The 19,690-nt window shown below is 39.3% G+C and overlaps 1 protein-coding gene across 6 annotated transcripts in view; it reads left to right on the forward strand.

Moving 5' to 3' along the window:
- Positions 1 to 17,795, forward strand: part of HECW2 (HECT, C2 and WW domain containing E3 ubiquitin protein ligase 2) — a 376,253-nt gene extending 358,458 nt beyond the window's left edge. For all 6 annotated transcript variants that reach the window (XM_058710579.1, XM_058710563.1, XM_058710589.1 and 3 more), the window contains one exon: positions 15,374 to 17,795. In XM_058710579.1, the coding sequence (XP_058566562.1) occupies positions 15,374 to 15,485 (112 nt within the window). In that variant the 3' untranslated portion in view covers positions 15,486 to 17,795. The remainder of the gene's footprint in view (positions 1 to 15,373) is intronic.
- The last annotated feature ends 1,895 nt before the right edge of the window (positions 17,796 to 19,690 follow it).

The following is a 19,690-nucleotide window of genomic DNA, read 5'->3' on the forward strand; positions in this document are numbered from 1 at the left end:
CTTATTCATTCCATAACTGGAAGCCTGTATCACCTTCTCCCCTTCACCCATTTTGACTATCTCCCATTCCCCCTCCCCACTGGCAACTGTAAGTTTGTTCTCTCTATGAGTCTATTTCTGCCTTTTGTTGGTTTACTCATTTGTTTTGTGTTTTAGATGCCACATGTAAGTGAAATCATTTGGCTTTCTCTGTCTGACTTATTTCACTTAACAGAATACACTCTAGGTTCATCTGTGTTTTTACAAATGATAAGATCTCATGTTTTGTATGACTGTGCAACATTCCTCTGTGTGTGTGTGTGTGTGTGTGTGTGTGTGTGTGTGTGCATGCGCGCGTGCAGGCACATGTGACAGGCACACGCACCACATATTCTTTATCCGTTCATCAGTCAATATGGGTTGCCTCCATATCTTAGCTATTGTAAACAATGCTGCAGTATCTTTTTGAATTAGTGTTTTCATTTTCTTTGGGTAAATATCTGGTAGTGGAATTACTGGGTCATATGGTATTTTTATTTCTAATTGTTTGAAGAACCTCCCAACTGTTTTCCCTAGTGGCTGCACCAAGTTACATTTCTACCAACAGTGCATAAGGCCTCGTTCCTTTTTCTCCACATCCTCGCCAACACTTATTATTTCTTGTCTTTTTTATTTTAACCATCCTGAAAGTGATAGGGGATGTTGCATTGTGGTTTTGATTTGCATTTCCTTGATGATTAGTGATGTAGAGCATCTTTTCATGTGCCTGTTGGCTATCTGTATGTCTTCTTTGGAAAAATATCTGTTCACGTCCTTGGCCCATTTTTAATTGGATTATTTGTGGGATTTTGGTGTTGAGCTGTATAATTTCTCTATATATTTTGGATACTAACCCCTTATTGGATATATCATTTGCAAATATCTTCTGTTATAATACAAAATGCTGTATAACCAAAACATTTGTTAGCTTTAGTGAAACAATGTTGGTCATCACACTGTGGCTTCTTATGATTGTGGCTCTGACTTAGATGTTCACAGCAGCTCTCATTTTAAGTATATATGAATAACTATTTAGAATCCCGTCACTAAAAATTGCCACTATGGTTTCTAGAGAGTATTAAATTATGTCAACATACTCTATACCTCTTTAACTTATATCATACATGCCTTAGTGCCATGTGAATGCTCTCTGCATTGATTCTCATTCATAATAAGATAATGCACTTCCCTGGAGTGAAAAAAAATTGCTTTGCTGCTGCTAATAAATTTAAGAGCCTGTAAGGTAGTAGTTGTGAATATAAGTGTTTGGGGTTGAATGGAGAACTGGAACTGAAACAAAAGAAAAGGAGGGAACACATGAATAAAAGAGGAATGGAGGAGAGTTGATTTTAGAACTCCTTTATGTAATCAGCAGTAACAATACAGTATTTTTGAGGTAAAAAAAGACTTCAGATTGCCTCTCATTTTACTAATAATAAAACTGTGGGGCACCTCGGCGGCTCAGTCAGTTGAGTGTCTCTTGATTAGGCTTAGATCATAATCTCGAAGATTGTGAATTGGAGCCCCTCATAGGGCTCTGACATTGCAGAGCCCGCTTGGGATTCTCCCTCTCCCTCTCTCTCTGCCCCTCCCCCGTTCACATGCTCTTTCTCAAAATAAATAAACGTTAAAAAAAGCCGCGGCAATCTGCGGCGGGGGGGAGGGAGGGGATGGTTAAATGATCTTCCCCAATGGTATTAGGTACCCCAGGATGTCATCCTGAGGTTTTTTTTTTTGTAAGTACAAGTAACTTTGAGAAACCTGTTAACAAGACTTTCTTCCTAGCGATTGCAAGACTCTGTTTCTTAATAATTATTTTCTAAGCATCAACATATGACAAGAGGGGCACTGAAAATACAGATACAGATGGCAATGAGCAGTGCAAGCTCAGGGCCGGCGTAAGCCTCCTCAGTCACCCTCAGTATATTTCAATCTGTGAACAGAGGCACTACATCCAAACCCCTAAGTATTAGCCAGCATACCTGATGTTCCAGATTTGGGAGACTGTAATTTCATTATTTAAAGAAATATTTTCTTTATACCTGAATCATCCCTCCCCCACCCCCACCTTAAACACATATTTGTATCTCAAAAACAGATTCACACTGTCTGATTAAGGCTTTGCACCATTCTGAAAAACTCAAGGATTAGCATCAAGGAGGCAGGAAATGGCAGATTAATTGTGCCACCTTACTCTTGAAATCTGTTTTTTATAAAGATTTATTTTTGTAAAGTAGATGGAATAAACTGTAATAATAAGCAGATATATAAGTTGTTCACATTTAATCACTGCAATTTTCACTAAACATGGTAAGCAGAGAAAGGTAATTTGATGTAGACCTGAGACCTAGCTTCAGAGAGACTGGGCTGCGTTCCAGCTCTGTTGCTTACCTGCAGTTGAGTCTTGGAGAAGTTGCTTAATTTTTCTGAGCCTCTGTTTCCTTATTTACTTTGTAGGTCAGTAATTCTGAGGATTCAATGCAATCATTCATGTAAAACATTTACTGCTGACCCTGGCCTTGAGCAGTTAGTAGTGGCTGCCATTATGATTTCTGTCACCATCATCTGTAAAATATATCAGGCAGTAGTGTATTGGAAGGAGCAAAGGGTTGGGAGTTAGAAGATCTGGGTTCTAGTCCTGCCTCTGCCACCAGCTAACTCTGGGACCTAGAAGATCACTTGATGTGCAAAAGGCCAGGGAGAGGGTGGTATATTAGGTTCGGTTGAACAAAAACTTATAGTGAGAGGTTTCTGAAAATCTTGGGAGTCAGGCTGGTTCACTTTCTACTTCCCCCTGAGAGTTCCAGGAAGTTTGTGTGCTGACTCATTATAAGTGATGGTGTTCTCCATTATCATTGCATACACACAGTTGGGCAACAGACGTTGTTTCTTCCTTTCTTCATTATGACCTAAGGTTGGTTCTAGATTCCTAGTTTTACCCAGATTATAAAAATGCATAAATACAGATGATATATGAAGCACGCCAGGCAAGCAGACTACTTTCGTATCTTGTCTATAACAGGCTCTAACGTTTTAGATCTGATAGGGAGAAATAGCTGTTCAGCCATTCTGCTCCACAGGTAGTGAGCTTATCTATTGGAGAGGCATGCATGCAGATCAAAGAGCAAGGATATACTGGCTTTCTGCTCCGAAGCAAGAGGCCTGATCCATCTCTGCAGAATAGGGACAACAATGCCCTGCTCAAAGAGGATGTGACAAGTGAGTAAGATAATGCATTTGAAAGTCCTTAGAGAGAGTAGCTTTCCTTTGTTCTTTTTATCCCTTGATTCTGACTCTTCCGTAAGCCCACCATACTGCTATAACTATGAAGATGTGCTCCTCAGAGAAAGTACACTTGGAGGAAAAATATAACAAGAAGAACTTCAATGCACGACCATATATTTTTTCAGAAGTGATTTTTTGACTGATAACATTGGCGTCATCCTTTGAAATGTGGGGTGTTGCTTAAATGTTAAAAAAAGATCTGTAAGATTGTCTGTAGTCTGAAGAGATTGTTCTATATGACTGAGGCCATTTCTCCTATCATTGAAACGGATATACTGAAGCCATTTTTCCAGCTATTTCCTGATAGGTTTAAGTTGCAGAACTGAAGATCTGGTCTGTCTCATGCTGGTCAACCCCAATGCATTTCTTTTTCCTGTTAGTGAGACAGTGTTTAACATGTAAAGTAGGACCTCTCTTTTGACTGGAGACAAAATGGATGGGTGTTCTTCTTACTTACAAAATGTATTCTATAAGAAGTCTGGCATGGGGTTCCTGGGTGGCTCAGTCGGTTCAGCGTCCGACTTCGGCTCAGGTCATGATCTCACAGTTTGTGAGTTCGAGTCCCACGTCAGGCTCTGTGCTGACCGCTTGCTCAGAGCCTGGAGCCTGCTTCAGATTCTGTGTCTCCTTCTCTCTCTGCCCCTCCCCTGCTCACGCTTTGTCTCACTCTGTTTCTCAAAAATAAATAAATGTAAAAAAATTTTAAAAAAATTCTGGCATCATCTCATTCAGATATGAGAGGCTGTAGCCTAGAGAGCTGGAAGTGGCTGTACAGAATGAGGATGGGCAGTTCTGGCAAACGGGAGGGCATCTTAGCCTTTCTAGACACAGATGATGGAGGGCTTTTCAACCTTTCAAGCAAGCAAATTTGAGTCTTATTTTCTCAGATTTCCTAGTCTCACTTTGTGGTAGCACTACTTACATTGTGAGCCAAAAAGTGTATTAAAGTATATAGGGTTGTTTCTGAAGCCAGTACAAGTTGAGTCCATGGCTCTTTTTTTCTCTCTTGTGGTAATGAAGTAACTAGAGACGCAGATGATAAATAATGATGGAGGCAGACGGGTGTCTCCGCAAAGGCTTATAGCCTGAACACATTACTGCACTTCCTCTGCTCTGCGGTTGGTAGTTAGTTCTGTATTTTGAGTTTCTGTAGATTTCCTATCCCCTGGTGCTCTGATGTACTTACGAGACAGTCAATTCACTTTATGGCAATTGCTCTTAAACATTCTGAAAGACAGGATGCTAACATGCCAGCCTGGAAAATGCAGGGCAAATCCTCTCTCCCAGCATGGTATGGAGTTTATGTGTTCATCTCTGAAGGTTCTTGCCAAGTAGGATGATGGGACAAAGGATTTGGAGAGCTGCAATAATGATGGAGGGGTAGTGGGTTTTTTGAAGGGGGGGAAGCGTTTTGAAAATGGCTGTGTCTGGAGATTATTATGAATGAAATGCTGACCCAAATTAAGAAATAAGCAAGAATTAATTATGAAATGGGTGTCTCGGGGAGACAGTTTCTCTAGTGGACTAGAACTTTAAAAAATAAAAATATTTTTTAAAGATACAACTTTTTTAATTTTTAAAATTCGGCTTTTTATTCTTATGAAAACATTTATCAAAAAACAAAAATAAAAACAACAAAAAGGCCAAGAAATTCTTGTTCTCCTCAGAAAGCCCCTCCAGGCTAGTGCCCCCAGTGCACCTGTCACTCTGTCACACTTTATTTCCTTCATTAGACATACCCCCAACTTAATCATTATGTTTAGTTATTGGTTTACTTGTTGATTTTCTATCTCTCCCTCTAGGATATAAGCCCATGAGAACAAGGACCTTGCTGGAATTGAATGTGGCTTTGCCCATAGTGCTGAGTCCTGGCATATAATTTGCACTCAGTGAATATTGTTCTTAGTGAATTCTTTTTATTTTTAATAAATTTTTTTAAATGTTTTTATTTATTTTTGAGACACAGAGAGACAGAGCATGAGCAGGGGAGGGGCAGAGAGAGAGGGAGACACAGAATCCGAAACAGGGTCCAGGCTCGGAGCTGTCAGCACAGAGCCCGATGCGGGACTCGAACTCATGGACTGTGAGATCATGACCTGAGCCGAAGTCGGACACTTAGCCGACTGAGCCACCCAGGCGCCCCTGTTCTTAGTGAATTCTTAAACTTAGGGTATGACTGTGGACTACTCCAGATGCGATATGCCAGAGTCACTTTTGTATCTCTGTATCCTCATCTGAACAATTGAGATACATACCAGTAATTACATCACAAAGTTGTCTTGAGGATGAACTGAGGTAACACATGCAAAGTGCTTAAAATGAGGCCTACTACATCATTCAATAAATGTAGCCATTATTTTTTTTCAAGTTTATTTATTTTGAGAGAGAGAGAGCGGGGGAGGGGCAGAGAGAGAGGGAGAGAAAGAAGCCCAAGCAGGCCCCGTGCTGTCAGCATGGAGCACAATGTGGGACTCAATCTCATGAACCATGAGATAATGACCGGAGCCAAAACCAAGAGTCGGACACTTAGATGACGTCACCACCCAGGTGCCCCTAGATTTAGCCATTATTACTGTTGTTCCTAATATCTAGCCCTCAGAGCTGGCATGGTGTATCTTTGGGTGGGCGAGAAATGTGCTATATCCACTCAGGATATTTATATTTTGCTTGGACTTCCAGGAGTTTTCGTCCTGGAACTGTTCCCTACTGAGTTTTCTACTACAGCTTTAAATTCTCACATTTAACAAGTGTGTAGTCTTCTTCATTTACAGGTGAAGAAGCTCACAGTGCGTAGGTTGAAGTTTCTTCCGCCGATCATCCCCAGATGCAGGAATCCCCACTATGGGGACATTCCGCACTGTATTTATAAATCCAGGTACATTTTAACCAAGGTGTCCTATTGAAACTTTGGAAGGCATTATTAGCAGAGAGACTTCCTCTAAAAAAGCCTTTTGATACTCCTTATGCATTTATTGTATGCAAAACCTTGTGGTAGATATAAATTGATCTCTGTCCATGTGGACCTTAACAGTGAAGGAAGTAATAGACATTTAAATGAACAGGTAACCAACATCATTGGCCACCAGATGGGATATGACAAATGAGTAGTGGGGGTAGTAAAGGCCAGAATTCCCTTCCCTTGATTCACGTTTATTGAACACCTGGTGAAGGTCAGGGATTATTCTGTGTCACCATGGATTACACAAATATTTGTGAACTAGTCTTAGCAGGAATTCCTGTTCTAAATCTCATGGCCTAAGAAGATATTAATGGGGATATTACAGACATTATGAATATTTTTAAAATCCTAACAAGTTTTACCTTTATTTGTGTTTATAAATCTATCTATGTAGGCTAACAAAACAATCACTGGATTACTTTAATTGAATTTTATCATTCTGTGTGATTGGTAACTTTGAATTTTCATGCTGATTACAAGCTCCGAACTCATCGTCTATTCCCCCACCCATTTCTTATATTTCCTGCTTTGTTTAATGGTACCTCTGCCATCTTACTCCCCATACTTAGTCACCGGCTACCTTTCCTCTATGGAATAAATGGGAAAGGTCTTTGCATGAACACACCTCACTTCCTGATGTGGTCCTGCCTCCCCAACTGGCTTATGGTCTAGTCTTGGCCACTGTCACTCAAGTACTTTTACTTCTCGAGTTTCCTGATGATGCATTGTTTCCCCATACTTCCGGGCAGTCTGCTAAGAACATCCTTCTCCTTGTTGTTTATCCAGAAAAACCCTATACACCTACAAATCCTTCAAGGCTTGGCACAAACAGTATCCACTTAAAGCCTTTCCTGACTCTGCGGAGCAGACTTGCAACTCCTTGTATTAAAATTGTTTGTGTGCAGGGCCACTAATAGCTCATCTGGATCTTTTGGATTAATTAGACAACCGTGTCTTGTAGCCTTGTGGAGGAATGCAGCCCTGAGTTAGGGCTCATGGTTTGGTGAGCATAGACAAAGGTAGGCTGGATTTTAGTGCCCACTCACCCAGCCAGATCCCCTAGTGCAGAGCACAGACGACACAAGCTTTAGGGCCTCCGATTTGCTTGCATATTTTGATGCCAGGTTGTAAATTCTCCTTGTGGGCAGAGGCCAGACTTTACTTCCTCATCTACCAGGGGACAGGTCAATGCCTGGCATGCAGTAGGAACTCAGTAAGTAATTGTTCAGTGAATGAAGGAATAAATGAAATGTTGTGTAAATTGAAAAATCTTTATTCATCACGGTACTTTGTGTGGGGACGACAAGCTTTCAGAATATGGCATCTTCAGGGGGAGAAATAGTGTAAGAGGTTTTACAGGGAAACAGCCTTGGATGCTGCCAGAAGTGTCATTGAGCCCTGAATTAGAGGCCCCAGAGAGCCTGGAGGAAACCCCCCTTTGCGTACTCCACAGCCCAACTACAGGCCCACTCTGGCCCTGCCCCCAGCAGCCCTGACAACCAGAACTGCAGGCACACCTGATTCCCTTAGGGGAAAGCCTGTGGACACTCACAGAGGCAAACTGTGGCCTTGAAAGGTAATTTAGGTCAGGAATACTCACATTTTCAAAGGAATCTAGACATTAACAAGTAATATGTTCCAAGGTTCCTTAGGAGTTTTCCAGAATGCCTGTGTCTGCTTTTGACTTATTAATTACTCGATAAAGAGGTGGGAATAGGAGTAAGGAGACAAATCTGAAGGATTATGCGCCACTGCCGATTGGAAAAAAGAGAGTACGAGTAAAGCACTTTCTAAATAATAATGCAAGTACAAAGGATTTATTAGACTCAAATATATTTTGTTTCTAGGACTACACCTACTTGATAAAATGAGATCCATGATTTTCTCCTTCTCTTTCTCCCTCTCTCTCTGTCCCTCGTTTTCTCTTTTAATTTAAAATCCTGTTTGTAATTTCTTATTTGTCTTACATTTTGAGTCCTAAAGCTACCAAAAAATCAGTCCTGGGAAAATGGGGACTCAATTAATAAGTAGACACACACACACACACACACACACACACACACACACACACACACTGAAAGAGAGAGAGAGAGGAGAAATTCATTAATTTACTGTGAAAATTTAGAGGGGATTGTGATACTTTGGGCTCACTGGATTTAGATAATTGACTTGTCTATCTATAGGAAAGAAGAGAGAGTAAGCATGTGACCTGGTTAATGTTTGAAGAATACAGAAAGCACCAAGAGATTAAGTCATACCAGATGTCTGGAGGGCTTTAAATCTTCTTTATATTGATGGCTGCACGATTTCCCAAAGATGGGTTCAGACCTGCCCTCCTTGAGTGGTTCTGGCTGCATAGATTAAAATGAGGTAAACTCATTATAGCCTTAGTGTAGCTGGCTTTGAAAGATTTGAAAAATGTCCTTTTATTGAGACTGAATAACTGGATGTGCTTTTGCTGCCAATGTCAACATAGTCTAAGAGCCCTCCTGTTATTTTCTGCTAGAGTTTTCTTAGGACATGGAATGGGGCGGGAGAGGGAGGAGTGTGAAAGGCCTCAGAGGATTGTGTTTTGTTTTGCTTTTCCTCTTCTTGGCTCATACTGCAGGTTGATGGTAAATATTGGGCAATTTATTTAACCACACTATTCCTCAATTTCCTTATTAGCAATACTGTCTTGTTTATAAGGAGTTTTGAAATTTTTGCAGGCATACAAAATGCTGATGTAGATAGCCAATGTCGATATCTTATTTCTCATCCACTTGATGTCTGTCCAGTGGTGGAGACCACCTGCATCGGACTCACTTGTAGTGATTGTTAAAATACGGATCCCTAGGCCCACCCTAAACTTTCTGAATTAGAATCTTAGGGGGTGGAGCCAAAAATCTCCAAGGTAAACAGGCTTCTTGGGTGATTCTGAGGCACTTCAATGTGTCCCTTAACGTACCTCTGCTTTCTGGTAAGCCTGAGATAGGACTGGATGGTTTGAACTGAGCCTAAAAATCCCCTGGTATCTCCCAAGGTTTTCTGGACTGACCTAATGCAGACCATTTTCCCCAGAGCTACTGCATATTGTGATTGAGTCATTCATTTAAAAAATATTTGAAGCTTCATTTGGCTACCTTGTCATCAAAATGTATGTAATGTAATATGATGTTCAAGTAGGATGTCCTCTAATGTATGTGGTCTGTGAACTAACAGTTCACAGTCAGGAGTAGGATAAAATTAACACTCAGACTTCAAAAAATGAAAGAACAGAGCCCATGAACATTCCTGCTTTCGGTTTCATCTTGGACTTCCCCTAGGTTGGGGTCCTATTTTTGATTTGGCCACTGACTCAACTTTGACCTTGGGAAAACCACTTAATCTTTCTGCAGTTTCCCCCTCCACAGTATATATACTCTCCATCCTCGTGAAGCATTTTCTAGAGAAGCTATTTAGTTTATTCAGAGGGAAAGTTCTTTTATGGTAACCATATGTTATACAACTAGATATAATTTCGGAAGCAGTGATCATCTTAGATTATGGATCAGTAATGGTGATTGTGTCTTATGACTGAAGAGGATCAAAAAAAGTTGTCCAGTCCTTCCCTTTGTGTTGAGATCTGAGTCTTTAGAGAGAAGAGTACTCAGGCTTAAAAAAAAACATTCAGACTTATAGATTTACTGGATAAGATACCATAGTATCTGCAAAGATACTACAGAAACTGCAGAGAGAGAGAGACATGCCGAGTTCCTGTTTCTCTGCTCAGATACCGGGGAGTGGAAGGATATCTGTTTACTCTCAGCTGTGCCCCCTGCCTATCCTTGATGGGGTGATTCTACTGTATTACATTCATCACACTTACTTCCTTTCCTTGGACTGTTCTACTACCTTGAGACCTGCAGTCATTTTCTATTGCTGCATCACCGATTAGCACAAACTTGGCACCTTAAACCAACACACAATTATATCACTTTCTGCGGATCAGGAGTTCACTCATGGCTCAGCTGGGTCTTCTGCTCAGCATCTCACAAGACTGAAATCAGGGTATTGGCTGGAATGCATTCTCATCTGGAGGCTCAACTGGACCTGCTTCCAAGCTCTTTTAGGCTGTTGGCAAAATTGTAGCTATAGAATCCATGGCAGGTGACTTCTTTAAATCCTGCAACATTGAGAGTCTCTGACCTCCCTGATGCTTTTTTATTCTTTTTTAATTTTTTTTTTTAACGTTTATTTATTTTTGAGACAGAGAGAGACAGAGCATTAACGGGGGAGGGGCAGAGAGAGAGGGAGATACAGAATCGGAAGCAGGCTCCAGGCTCTGAGCCATCAGCCCAGAGCCTGACTCGGGGCTCGAACTCACGGATCGTGATATGGTGACCTGAGCTGAAGTCGGACGCTTAACCGACTAAGCCACCCTGGCGCCCCTGATGCTTTTTTTAAAGGTCTCGCCTAATTAGGTCAGGCCAACCCAGGATAATCACCCTTTTGTTTAACTTAAAATCAACTCCTGGCTTTAATTACATCTGCAGTATACCTTCACCTGTGCCATATTCCATGGATTGCAAGTTACAAATCCCACTCATGCTCGAAAGATGGGGATTATACAAAGGCCTGGGTCATGGTGAGTCATCTTAGAATTTGCCTGCCACAGACCCACAGTGAATTAAAATTCTGCAATTAAGTATGTGCAAGAACTTAACTGGGGACTTTAAACATTACTATTTATGAATCCCTATTCCTATGTATGTGACCATTCTGTTAATTCTTAATTAGCTAAAACTAGCCTCTAGTTAAGGGAAAATATTTGGTGACAAGAGGGAAGGAACAGGCTTAACTAGGGTGTGATAAATTACACCGATAGTCATGCCCTGTCCTAAGCAAATAAACCATTAATTAGGGATTATTGCTTAGCTAGCAAATGGGTCATCTTGAACTATTTTTATTTCCTAATTCACCCAAAATGACTCAATTCATGAAAATGAGTTCACACGTATCTATTCAAGATTACAACTATGAGCTACTGTTTTGAGAAAAGTCCCCAAAGTTGATCTATAGCACTCTTTAATACACCAGCACTACCAAAAGAAAAGCATAGACAACAAAAAACTCCTACTGGGTGTAAGCAATAATGATCACTTTTTCAACATCCTTCTTTTTTTTTCAACGTTTTTTTTTTTATTTTTTTTTTATTTTTGGGACAGAGAGAGACAGAGCATGAACGGGGGAGGGGCAGAGAGAGAGGGAGACACAGAATCGGAAACAGGCTCCAGGCTCCGAGCCATCGGCCCAGAGCCTGACGCGGGGCTCGAACTCACGGACCGCGAGATCGTGACCTGGCTGAAGTCGGACGCTTAACCGACTGCGCCACCCAGGCGCCCCAACATCCTTCTTATCAATACACTGAAGACAGAATGACAAGGTATCAGAAATGGATAACAAAGAACCAGGTTTACGTTGTTCTGTAAATAAAAGGCATAACTAAATTAAAAAGTGAATGGCTGAAGAGATTAGCCGGAGATAATACAAGAGTTAATCTCTTTATTTTGTACTGTTTATGCCAATCAATAAGAAATACTAAAGCTTTAAATGACAAAATGGACTTCACACTCAGAGGATGGCTGTTATAAAAATAATAATAACAATAAATATTGATAAGGATGTACACAAATTGGAACCCTTGTTCACTGCTGATAAGAATGTAGAATGATATAGCCATTGTGGAAAACAGTATGGCAGTTCTTAAAAAAATTTACAATAGAGGGGCACCTGGGTGACTCAGTCAGTTGAGATTCTGACTTCGGCTCAGGTCATGATTTCATGGTTTGTGAGTTCCAGCCCTGTGTTGGGCTCTGGGCTGACAGCTCAGAGCCTGGAGCCTGCTTTGGGTTCTGTGTCTCCCTCTTTCTCTTCCCCTCCCTGCTTGAACTCTCTCTCTCTGTCTCTCTCTGTCTCTCTCTGTCTCTCTCCCTCTCTCTCTCAAAAATAAATAAACATTTTAAAAGAATATTTTTTAATTAAAAAAAATTTACAGTAGAATTGCTATATGATCCAGCAATTCCATTCCTAGGTGTATACACAAAAAGAATTAAAAGCAGGGACTTGACAAGATACTTGCACACCAATGTACATAACAACATTTTTTTTAATAGCTAAAAGATGGAAACAACCCTTGTCCATCAGTGGATGAATGGATTAACAAAATGCAGTATATACCTGCAATGGAGTATTGTTCAACCTAAAAAAAAAAAAAAAAAAAAAAAAAAAAGGAAGTTCTGATCCATGCTATAATATGGGCCTGGAAGACATTATTATGCTCAGTGAAATAAGCCCATCATAAGGGACAATGATTCCAGTGACAAAAGGTACCTACTATAGTGAAATACATAGAAAATAGAGTTGTGGTTGCAGGGGTAAGAGAGGATTGGAGTTGGTGTTCAATAGTATAGTTTCAGCTTGGAAAGATTTTAAAGTTTCAGAGATGGGTGGTAGTGATAGTTGCAAAACACTGTCGATGTACTTAATGCTACAGAACTGCACTTAAAATTGGCTAATACCAGATGCCTGGGTGGCTCAATCAGTTGAGCATCTGACTCGGCTCAGGTTGTGATATCACAGTTCATGAGATGGAGCCCCGGGTGGGGGCAGGTGCAGAGCCTGCTTGGGATTCTCTCTCTTCCCCTCTTTCTGCTGCTCTTCTGCTCATTCTCTCTCTCTCCCTCCCTCTCTCCCTCTCTCTCTTTCCTTCCCTCTTTCCCTCCCTCCCTCTCTTTCTCTCTCTCTCTCAAAAAAAAAGAACACTTGAAAAGATAAACAGGCCAAGGAGATGAACATGTAGGTCACATAATAGGAAATGTTACAAGCAAGCTAACTTGGAGAAAGATGCTCAGCCATGTCGGTCACCAAAGAAATGAAAAATTTTATATTTCATTTAACAAAGCATTATCTTTTAGTCTAATGGGATAATGAATGTTATTCATCTAAATACAAAGCCCGGCATATAATTATATTCAAAACATATTTACTTCTCTGCTTCTTCTCATTTCCCTAGAACAGAGATAAAGTCTTCATTTAATAATTCTATACTGGTATACACACAAGGACTATCCCAGTACTATCTTTTAAACCATTCTAGGACTATCTTTTAGTATGCTAGTTTAATTTTTTTAAAGTTAAACGTCTTCGGGACGCCTGGGTGGCTCAGTTGGTTGAGTATCCGACTTCGGCTCTGGTCATGATCTCGTGGTTCATGGGTTCGAGCCTCACATCGGGCTCTGTGCTGACAGCTGAGAGCCTGGAGTCTGCTTTGTGGATTCTGTCTCCCTCTCTCTCTGCCTCTGCCCAGCTCATACTCTCTCTCTCTCTCTGTCTCTCAAAAATAAATAAAACATTAAAAAAAAAAAAGCTAAACATCTTCCTTGAGGCCTCCAAGTTGAGGTTCCAGTGTAAGGGAGATACAACAAGGACTACATTAACAAGAATTATATTAAATGCAATTCTGAAATAGTTTGTTATGTTAAAAACGTGTTTGGGTACAATGATTAATTAGATGACTGCCCCCCATATATCTAGCATTTGTAATAACAACAGTCATAAACTCTGAGCCAGTACCATATCTCTGTCCTAAAACTGATATTCTTATAATTGAGCCCCTTTGCATTCCTGCTCTAAAAAGGCACGTGGCCAGACACCTGCTTGATTATCTCTTTGTTATTTTGTCATTTCCATGAGTCATGATTATCTTTTGGCAATTTAATGAAGGCAACTAGAGCAAATCTTTTTGATGGTAATGAAATGTAGCTAACAATACATCCCTTATTTATTGGTCAAACAGTGTGAGCCGGGCATGATATTAAACACGCTTCTGTTGCTTGATTTAATTCTTTAATTCTTCATTTAATTCTTTGGATCCTTCTGAGACAAATGATATTATTCTCATTTTATAGGTGAGAAATGGAGTCTCAGGGAGTTTTAATAACTCCAAATCACACAGCTGGGTGGTAGATCTAGAATTCAAACCCCGGTCTGTTCAGCTCCAAACTTCTCATCCTTCCATGGCACTAAACTGCATCTAGGAATATAATTATATTTACATCTTAAGGGTTAAAGTGATTTATGAGAGTGAAAATTTAAACATGTAACTTTGTAAAAATAGTCCATCAGTAATTATAACTCCTAAAATTACATATGAATTTGGGAGCAGTTTTTTTTAGTCAACGTTGTTTAGCCCCCACAAAGAAGCTGTTGTACATTCAGAATAAAATGCTTCCTATTCCATGTCAAAAGTGCAGATTTTTTTCCTGATAAGATGTACTGTTTGGAGACTGTCTATTTTTTATTGTGATTCAGGTGCAAATAACAGGAAAGCATATTTTTTTCCTATCTTGGCAAAAGGGGAGGTATTTCTAAAAAAGAATACTTAATGTAATGATTTAAATGGCCATGATTTTGTACTGTGAGTTAGGAGAAAACAGATTATAGCACAGGATTGGAAGAAGTAACAATGGTCTACTGACCTCGGCAGGAAAATCCAGCCAGGGAATTTCCCTGAGACTCTAAGCCAGTCTTCAGAGATACTCAGTGCTCTTCTGTGCCCAACAAAATGACAGAATGTAAAACCCTAGATTTTCTGAGACATCCATGCAAAATCAAACTCTGAAAATGAATTACTTTGCAAGAACTTACATTCATGTCTGTGTAAGTGTTGAATCTCTAAATTGTACACCTGAAACTTACATTACACTGTATGTTGACTAACTGGAATTCAAATAAAAACTTAGAAAAAAAGTATAACATCAAAAGAGATGCAAAAAATCAAACTTGTCTCTGCAGTTCTTAGACAACTAAACAAAGCAATATGTATGTAATGTGGATTTTAAATTCTTGTGAAAACAAAGAAAATATTTTTTAAATACCCCATTCCTCTTTAGAAATTCAAATGTTTTCACAGTTTCTCCAAAAAATAAGTGTGAAATTGGCAACAAACAATCTGAATATGAAAGACGAGCATGAACACATGCGTGTGCACGCACGTGCACGCGCGCGCGCACACACACACACACACACACACACCCCAATCTCATTTCGTTCAAAGCACGTTAATCTTTGTACTGCTGCTTCTGTTTGCAGAGCTCACACTTGTTTCAACCGTCTGGATCTCCCCCCGTACCCATCATTCTCCATGCTTTATGAAAAACTCTTGACAGCAGTTGAAGAAACAAGTACCTTTGGACTTGAGTGACCTGGAAGAACGATGCCAGGCTCTGTATGGACAGGCAATTTCAGAAGCTGCTGTCTAGAAGAATGACTGAATGTTGGAAGTTTCAAGAGTATGCTTCCACTAGAGTCAAGCTGAGTGCTATTATTTTCCGGGAACACATGCTCTGTCACAATGGGGTCCGGATAGTGGTGATGAGTCCTCTTGGAAGGATTTGGGTGAGCTTGATGCCCAGGGAACTACCCAACAGTCTTTCAATCAACAGTTGTTGACTGCCAAACTTTTTTCCATTTGTGTTATGTTCCAAGACAAAGATGAACCTGTACACGATCAGCTCCATGGTAACTTTCAGGGACTCGGGAGAATCTTGAAACTTACCTTTGAACGCGGTTCAAGCCCAACTGGCAGCACTTGGCCCAATCTCCAAATTAGCTCAAGTTAAATAATATAATAAAAACAAATATATTTCCTAAAAGTACATTCATTTAAGCCCTACGTTGTAGCAGAATATTCATTTTCTTGCTATGAGTGCCTGCATGGTGTGCACCATAGGTTTCAGCTTTCATGGGACACAAGTGAAAATGAAACCAAGTCAACATGAGGTAACTTTAAAGATTTGCAATAAGGTGGTCTGTGACAATGTATATGCAAAGTGGTATGTGTGTAATTATGGCTGAAGACAAACTGTTCTACAATGAATAACTAATGACAGATTTTATGCTTTATAATGCATGAAAACAATTTAAAAATAACTAGCAATTAATCACAGCATATCAGGAAAAAATACACAGTGAGTTCTGTTTATTTTTCATAGGTTCATTATATTTATGTTCTTTAAGATGTATATAAGAACCTACCTGTTCCGTATGTATCACCTGTTCCATTTTCATGTTCCATGCTTACTCGGGCATCATGCTAGTACGTATCCTTTTAAGCACTCTCAAGGGAACAAAAGGGCCTTTTATTTTTATAAAGGTACAAAAAAAATTCCCCGAAATATTTTGCACTGAATGTACCAAAGTTGAAGGGACATTACAATATGACTAACAGCAACTCCATCACTTGACAAGTAAATAGAAAATAGCTTCTAAATCAAACTTCCTTCACAGTGCCATGTCTACCACTACAAGGACTGTGCATCTAAGTAATAATTTTTTAAGACTCACTATATGTGATAGTATGATATGCATTTATTTAAAATGCATTAGACTTCTTCCATCCATCAGATACTTTACAGGATGGCATTTAATACAGATATTTCGTATTTCCCCCACTGCTTTTTATTTGTACAGCATCATTAAACACTAAGATCGTTTAGAGAGCCATCAGCAACACCCAAGAGATCAGCTCTCTTTAGTAATAAGAATTCCATTTTCCCTCATCAGTGAAGACATCACAAATTGAAACTCTCAGTACTATATTTCTAAGCCTGCATTTTCACTGATGCATAATTTTCTTATCAATATTAAGAAACAATTTTTCTATGGTCTCTCAGAAACTGCATGATATCACTAATGTTATTTCTGCTTAGTTTTATCAGACGATGTTCTTCATTTTTATTGCTTTTGGGGTTATTTCACATCATTGTTTATTTCTTGACTTCTGGCCGTAACTAATCAGAGTGAGTTCTTCAATAGAGTGAAGTTAAATCGTGGATAATAAAAGCATTGGATTCACATTTGGTTTGCCAGCCTGTGGTTTTACAGGCACTGCCCAAACACCTCTTAGAGAATTATAAGTAGCCATGGAATTCCTATTATGGGATGTTGGCAATCTTGTATTTTATAGAGTCAGATGCATGGTTTTCACAGATGGTTTGTAAGAACTAATTGCTCTCCTGTTGGTTAAGCTATGTTTACCATTGAGACCCTCAAGAGGAATACCACTCATGCTGCGATCCTGAACTAAAGACAGGTACTGTAGCATGGGGAAATGTTCCCCCAAAAGGTTACAGAAATCTGGAGATAAGAAAGGAAGATTTATCTGTGTACTATAATTAGACCAGGAAAAAAGGGAAGAGAAAAAAATTTTAATTGGAAATGTTAGCTTGTATTTACTGATCATGAATATAAGTATATATTTAATTTTGCAAACTATTTTTACTTGTTTGTATTTTTTTCATTATAAGGAAAAATAGTATAACATACTTTTTCAAACAAAAAAACAACCCACATCTTTGACGGTATATAAGATGGTTCAGAGCTGGCATTCTCTAAGCAGCTGGTATAAAAAGTTACATTTCTTTCAAAAATAGACCATGTTAGCTTTCATTTTGGTTTGTGACACTTTGCTATCATGTTCCACATTATTAGGTAAAAGAAGTTTGAAATAAAATGTATCTCTTTAATTATTTCTAACAAATATATTCCTTGTTAAGGCATCTAACTTCTTCCCAAATAACAGGATAATCATCTGCTGTCGCTACTGTTCTCAGAATTGGGAATTATCGAAGACATACTTAACATATCAGAACACTATTATAACTGATCTACTATTCATAATCAGTAAAAAAAATCCATTAATAACTGTGAAAATATTAAATAACGTTTCTACAGAATAAATTGGACGGTAGCATCTGCTACAAACAGAAATACCCATAAATATTTTCTTTTGGACTCAGAGCCTAGATGACTTGGCTGTATGGTCTCGTTTTCTTTAAGAAACTCAGGAGTGATGCTTACACTCTGCTGTCTTCTATAAAAGACAGTCATGATGCATGATGTATGTTTGTAGAACATGTCTTAGATGAAGCAAGAGGTGCACTCTTGGCCTTCACTCTGTGCCAACCACTATGTTTGATGATAGAGATGTAGGATTCAAAAATCTGCCCTTGAGAAGCTCACAGTCTAGTGGAGTAGACACCAAGGTTTAAAAAAAAGGTATTTTTAATAAAATTTGTCATGTTTTACAATCAAGGAATGAGGAGAGAACAGCTTGTTCCATCTGGGAGATCCAATGAAGGCTTCATACATGGGAGATACTGTGGCTGAAAATAAAAGTCACATAAATAGTAACTAAGAGCATGTAATAGTGTGTCAATACTGGTCAAGTGTGGAGGCCCAGGGTACATTTACCCACGAGGGTTTACAGTGTGCAGGCGGGAGCCGAACCATGAAGGAGCAACTCAAGGATCTTCAAATTATCAAAGAAATGCCAAAACTAAATCCAGTCATTTCCCTCTGTTTCCTTTCACCTGTCCTTGAGCCCAACTCACTTCTGGGGTCAAAACATTGATTTTGTGCACAAAAATGAATAGATCTTGGTTCAAGAAGCATGGTCACAATTTTCTAGCCTACGTTATGTTTATAATTTAATAGACATTCTATAATCAATGAAGGAAAACCTCTCGCCTGCATAACAATCAGGAGTGCTAGAACTGCCTTCAAATGGTTAACAGTAATGTTAGACTGTGTGTGTGGTGCTTTAAGGTTTCAAAATGCTGTCACGTGCATCTTCTTTTGCTCCTCATGTACTTTGTGGGGGAGAAGGTATCAATCCCCGCTGGGTTGACACTGGTTTTCATGGATGGCTCGTAAGATCCATTTCAACACTTTACGGTTGCAATTCTAGGCTTCACTTCAAGAAATGTGGAGGCTAACGTTTCTTCCAATGTATTCCACTATCAGTGAAGTTTGCAAGATGCTTCATCTGCCCAAATTCTCATTTCTTCAAACAAACGCTCTTAAAATGTGACACCTTCTAAAAAGCCCGTGGAAGAAATTAGTGTATTCACAGAAAAACTCCTCATGGACTTAATATTTGCGTTTTACTACTTGTTACGAGAAATTTCAAACCATGCAAAATGGGATGGCTTTTGGTGGATTTCTATAGTACAGTTCAGTTCTCTAGAATATAATTTGGAAGCAAGATAAGGTTTGAAACAACCACTTTGATCAGGAGTTTTACTTTATTTTTCAATTCTTAATGAAGATGGATCCAGAGCTCTGGTAGTTAGGTTCCTGTGATGTGGGTGAAGGAACCCCTGCAGATTCTCTTTTCCTCTCTGTCCTCTTCACGTTTATTCACTTTTTTCTTTCTTTCTGCACAGATTGTATTTATAACTTGACCACTTCTAACTAAAGCAAACATCTTATAATAAAGAATCTGAAAATCTTTCCAACTTAACCCTCTTGGGGAAATTCCCAAGGCAGGCAAAATGATGATCCACCATCATTAAAAGATACCCATAACCCTGCATAGTAAAAACAGGCAAATAAAGAATGTGACCG

The sequence above is a fragment of the Neofelis nebulosa genome, chromosome 2, assembly GCF_028018385.1.
Source record: "Neofelis nebulosa isolate mNeoNeb1 chromosome 2, mNeoNeb1.pri, whole genome shotgun sequence".
Taxonomy (NCBI): Eukaryota; Metazoa; Chordata; class Mammalia; order Carnivora; family Felidae; genus Neofelis; species Neofelis nebulosa.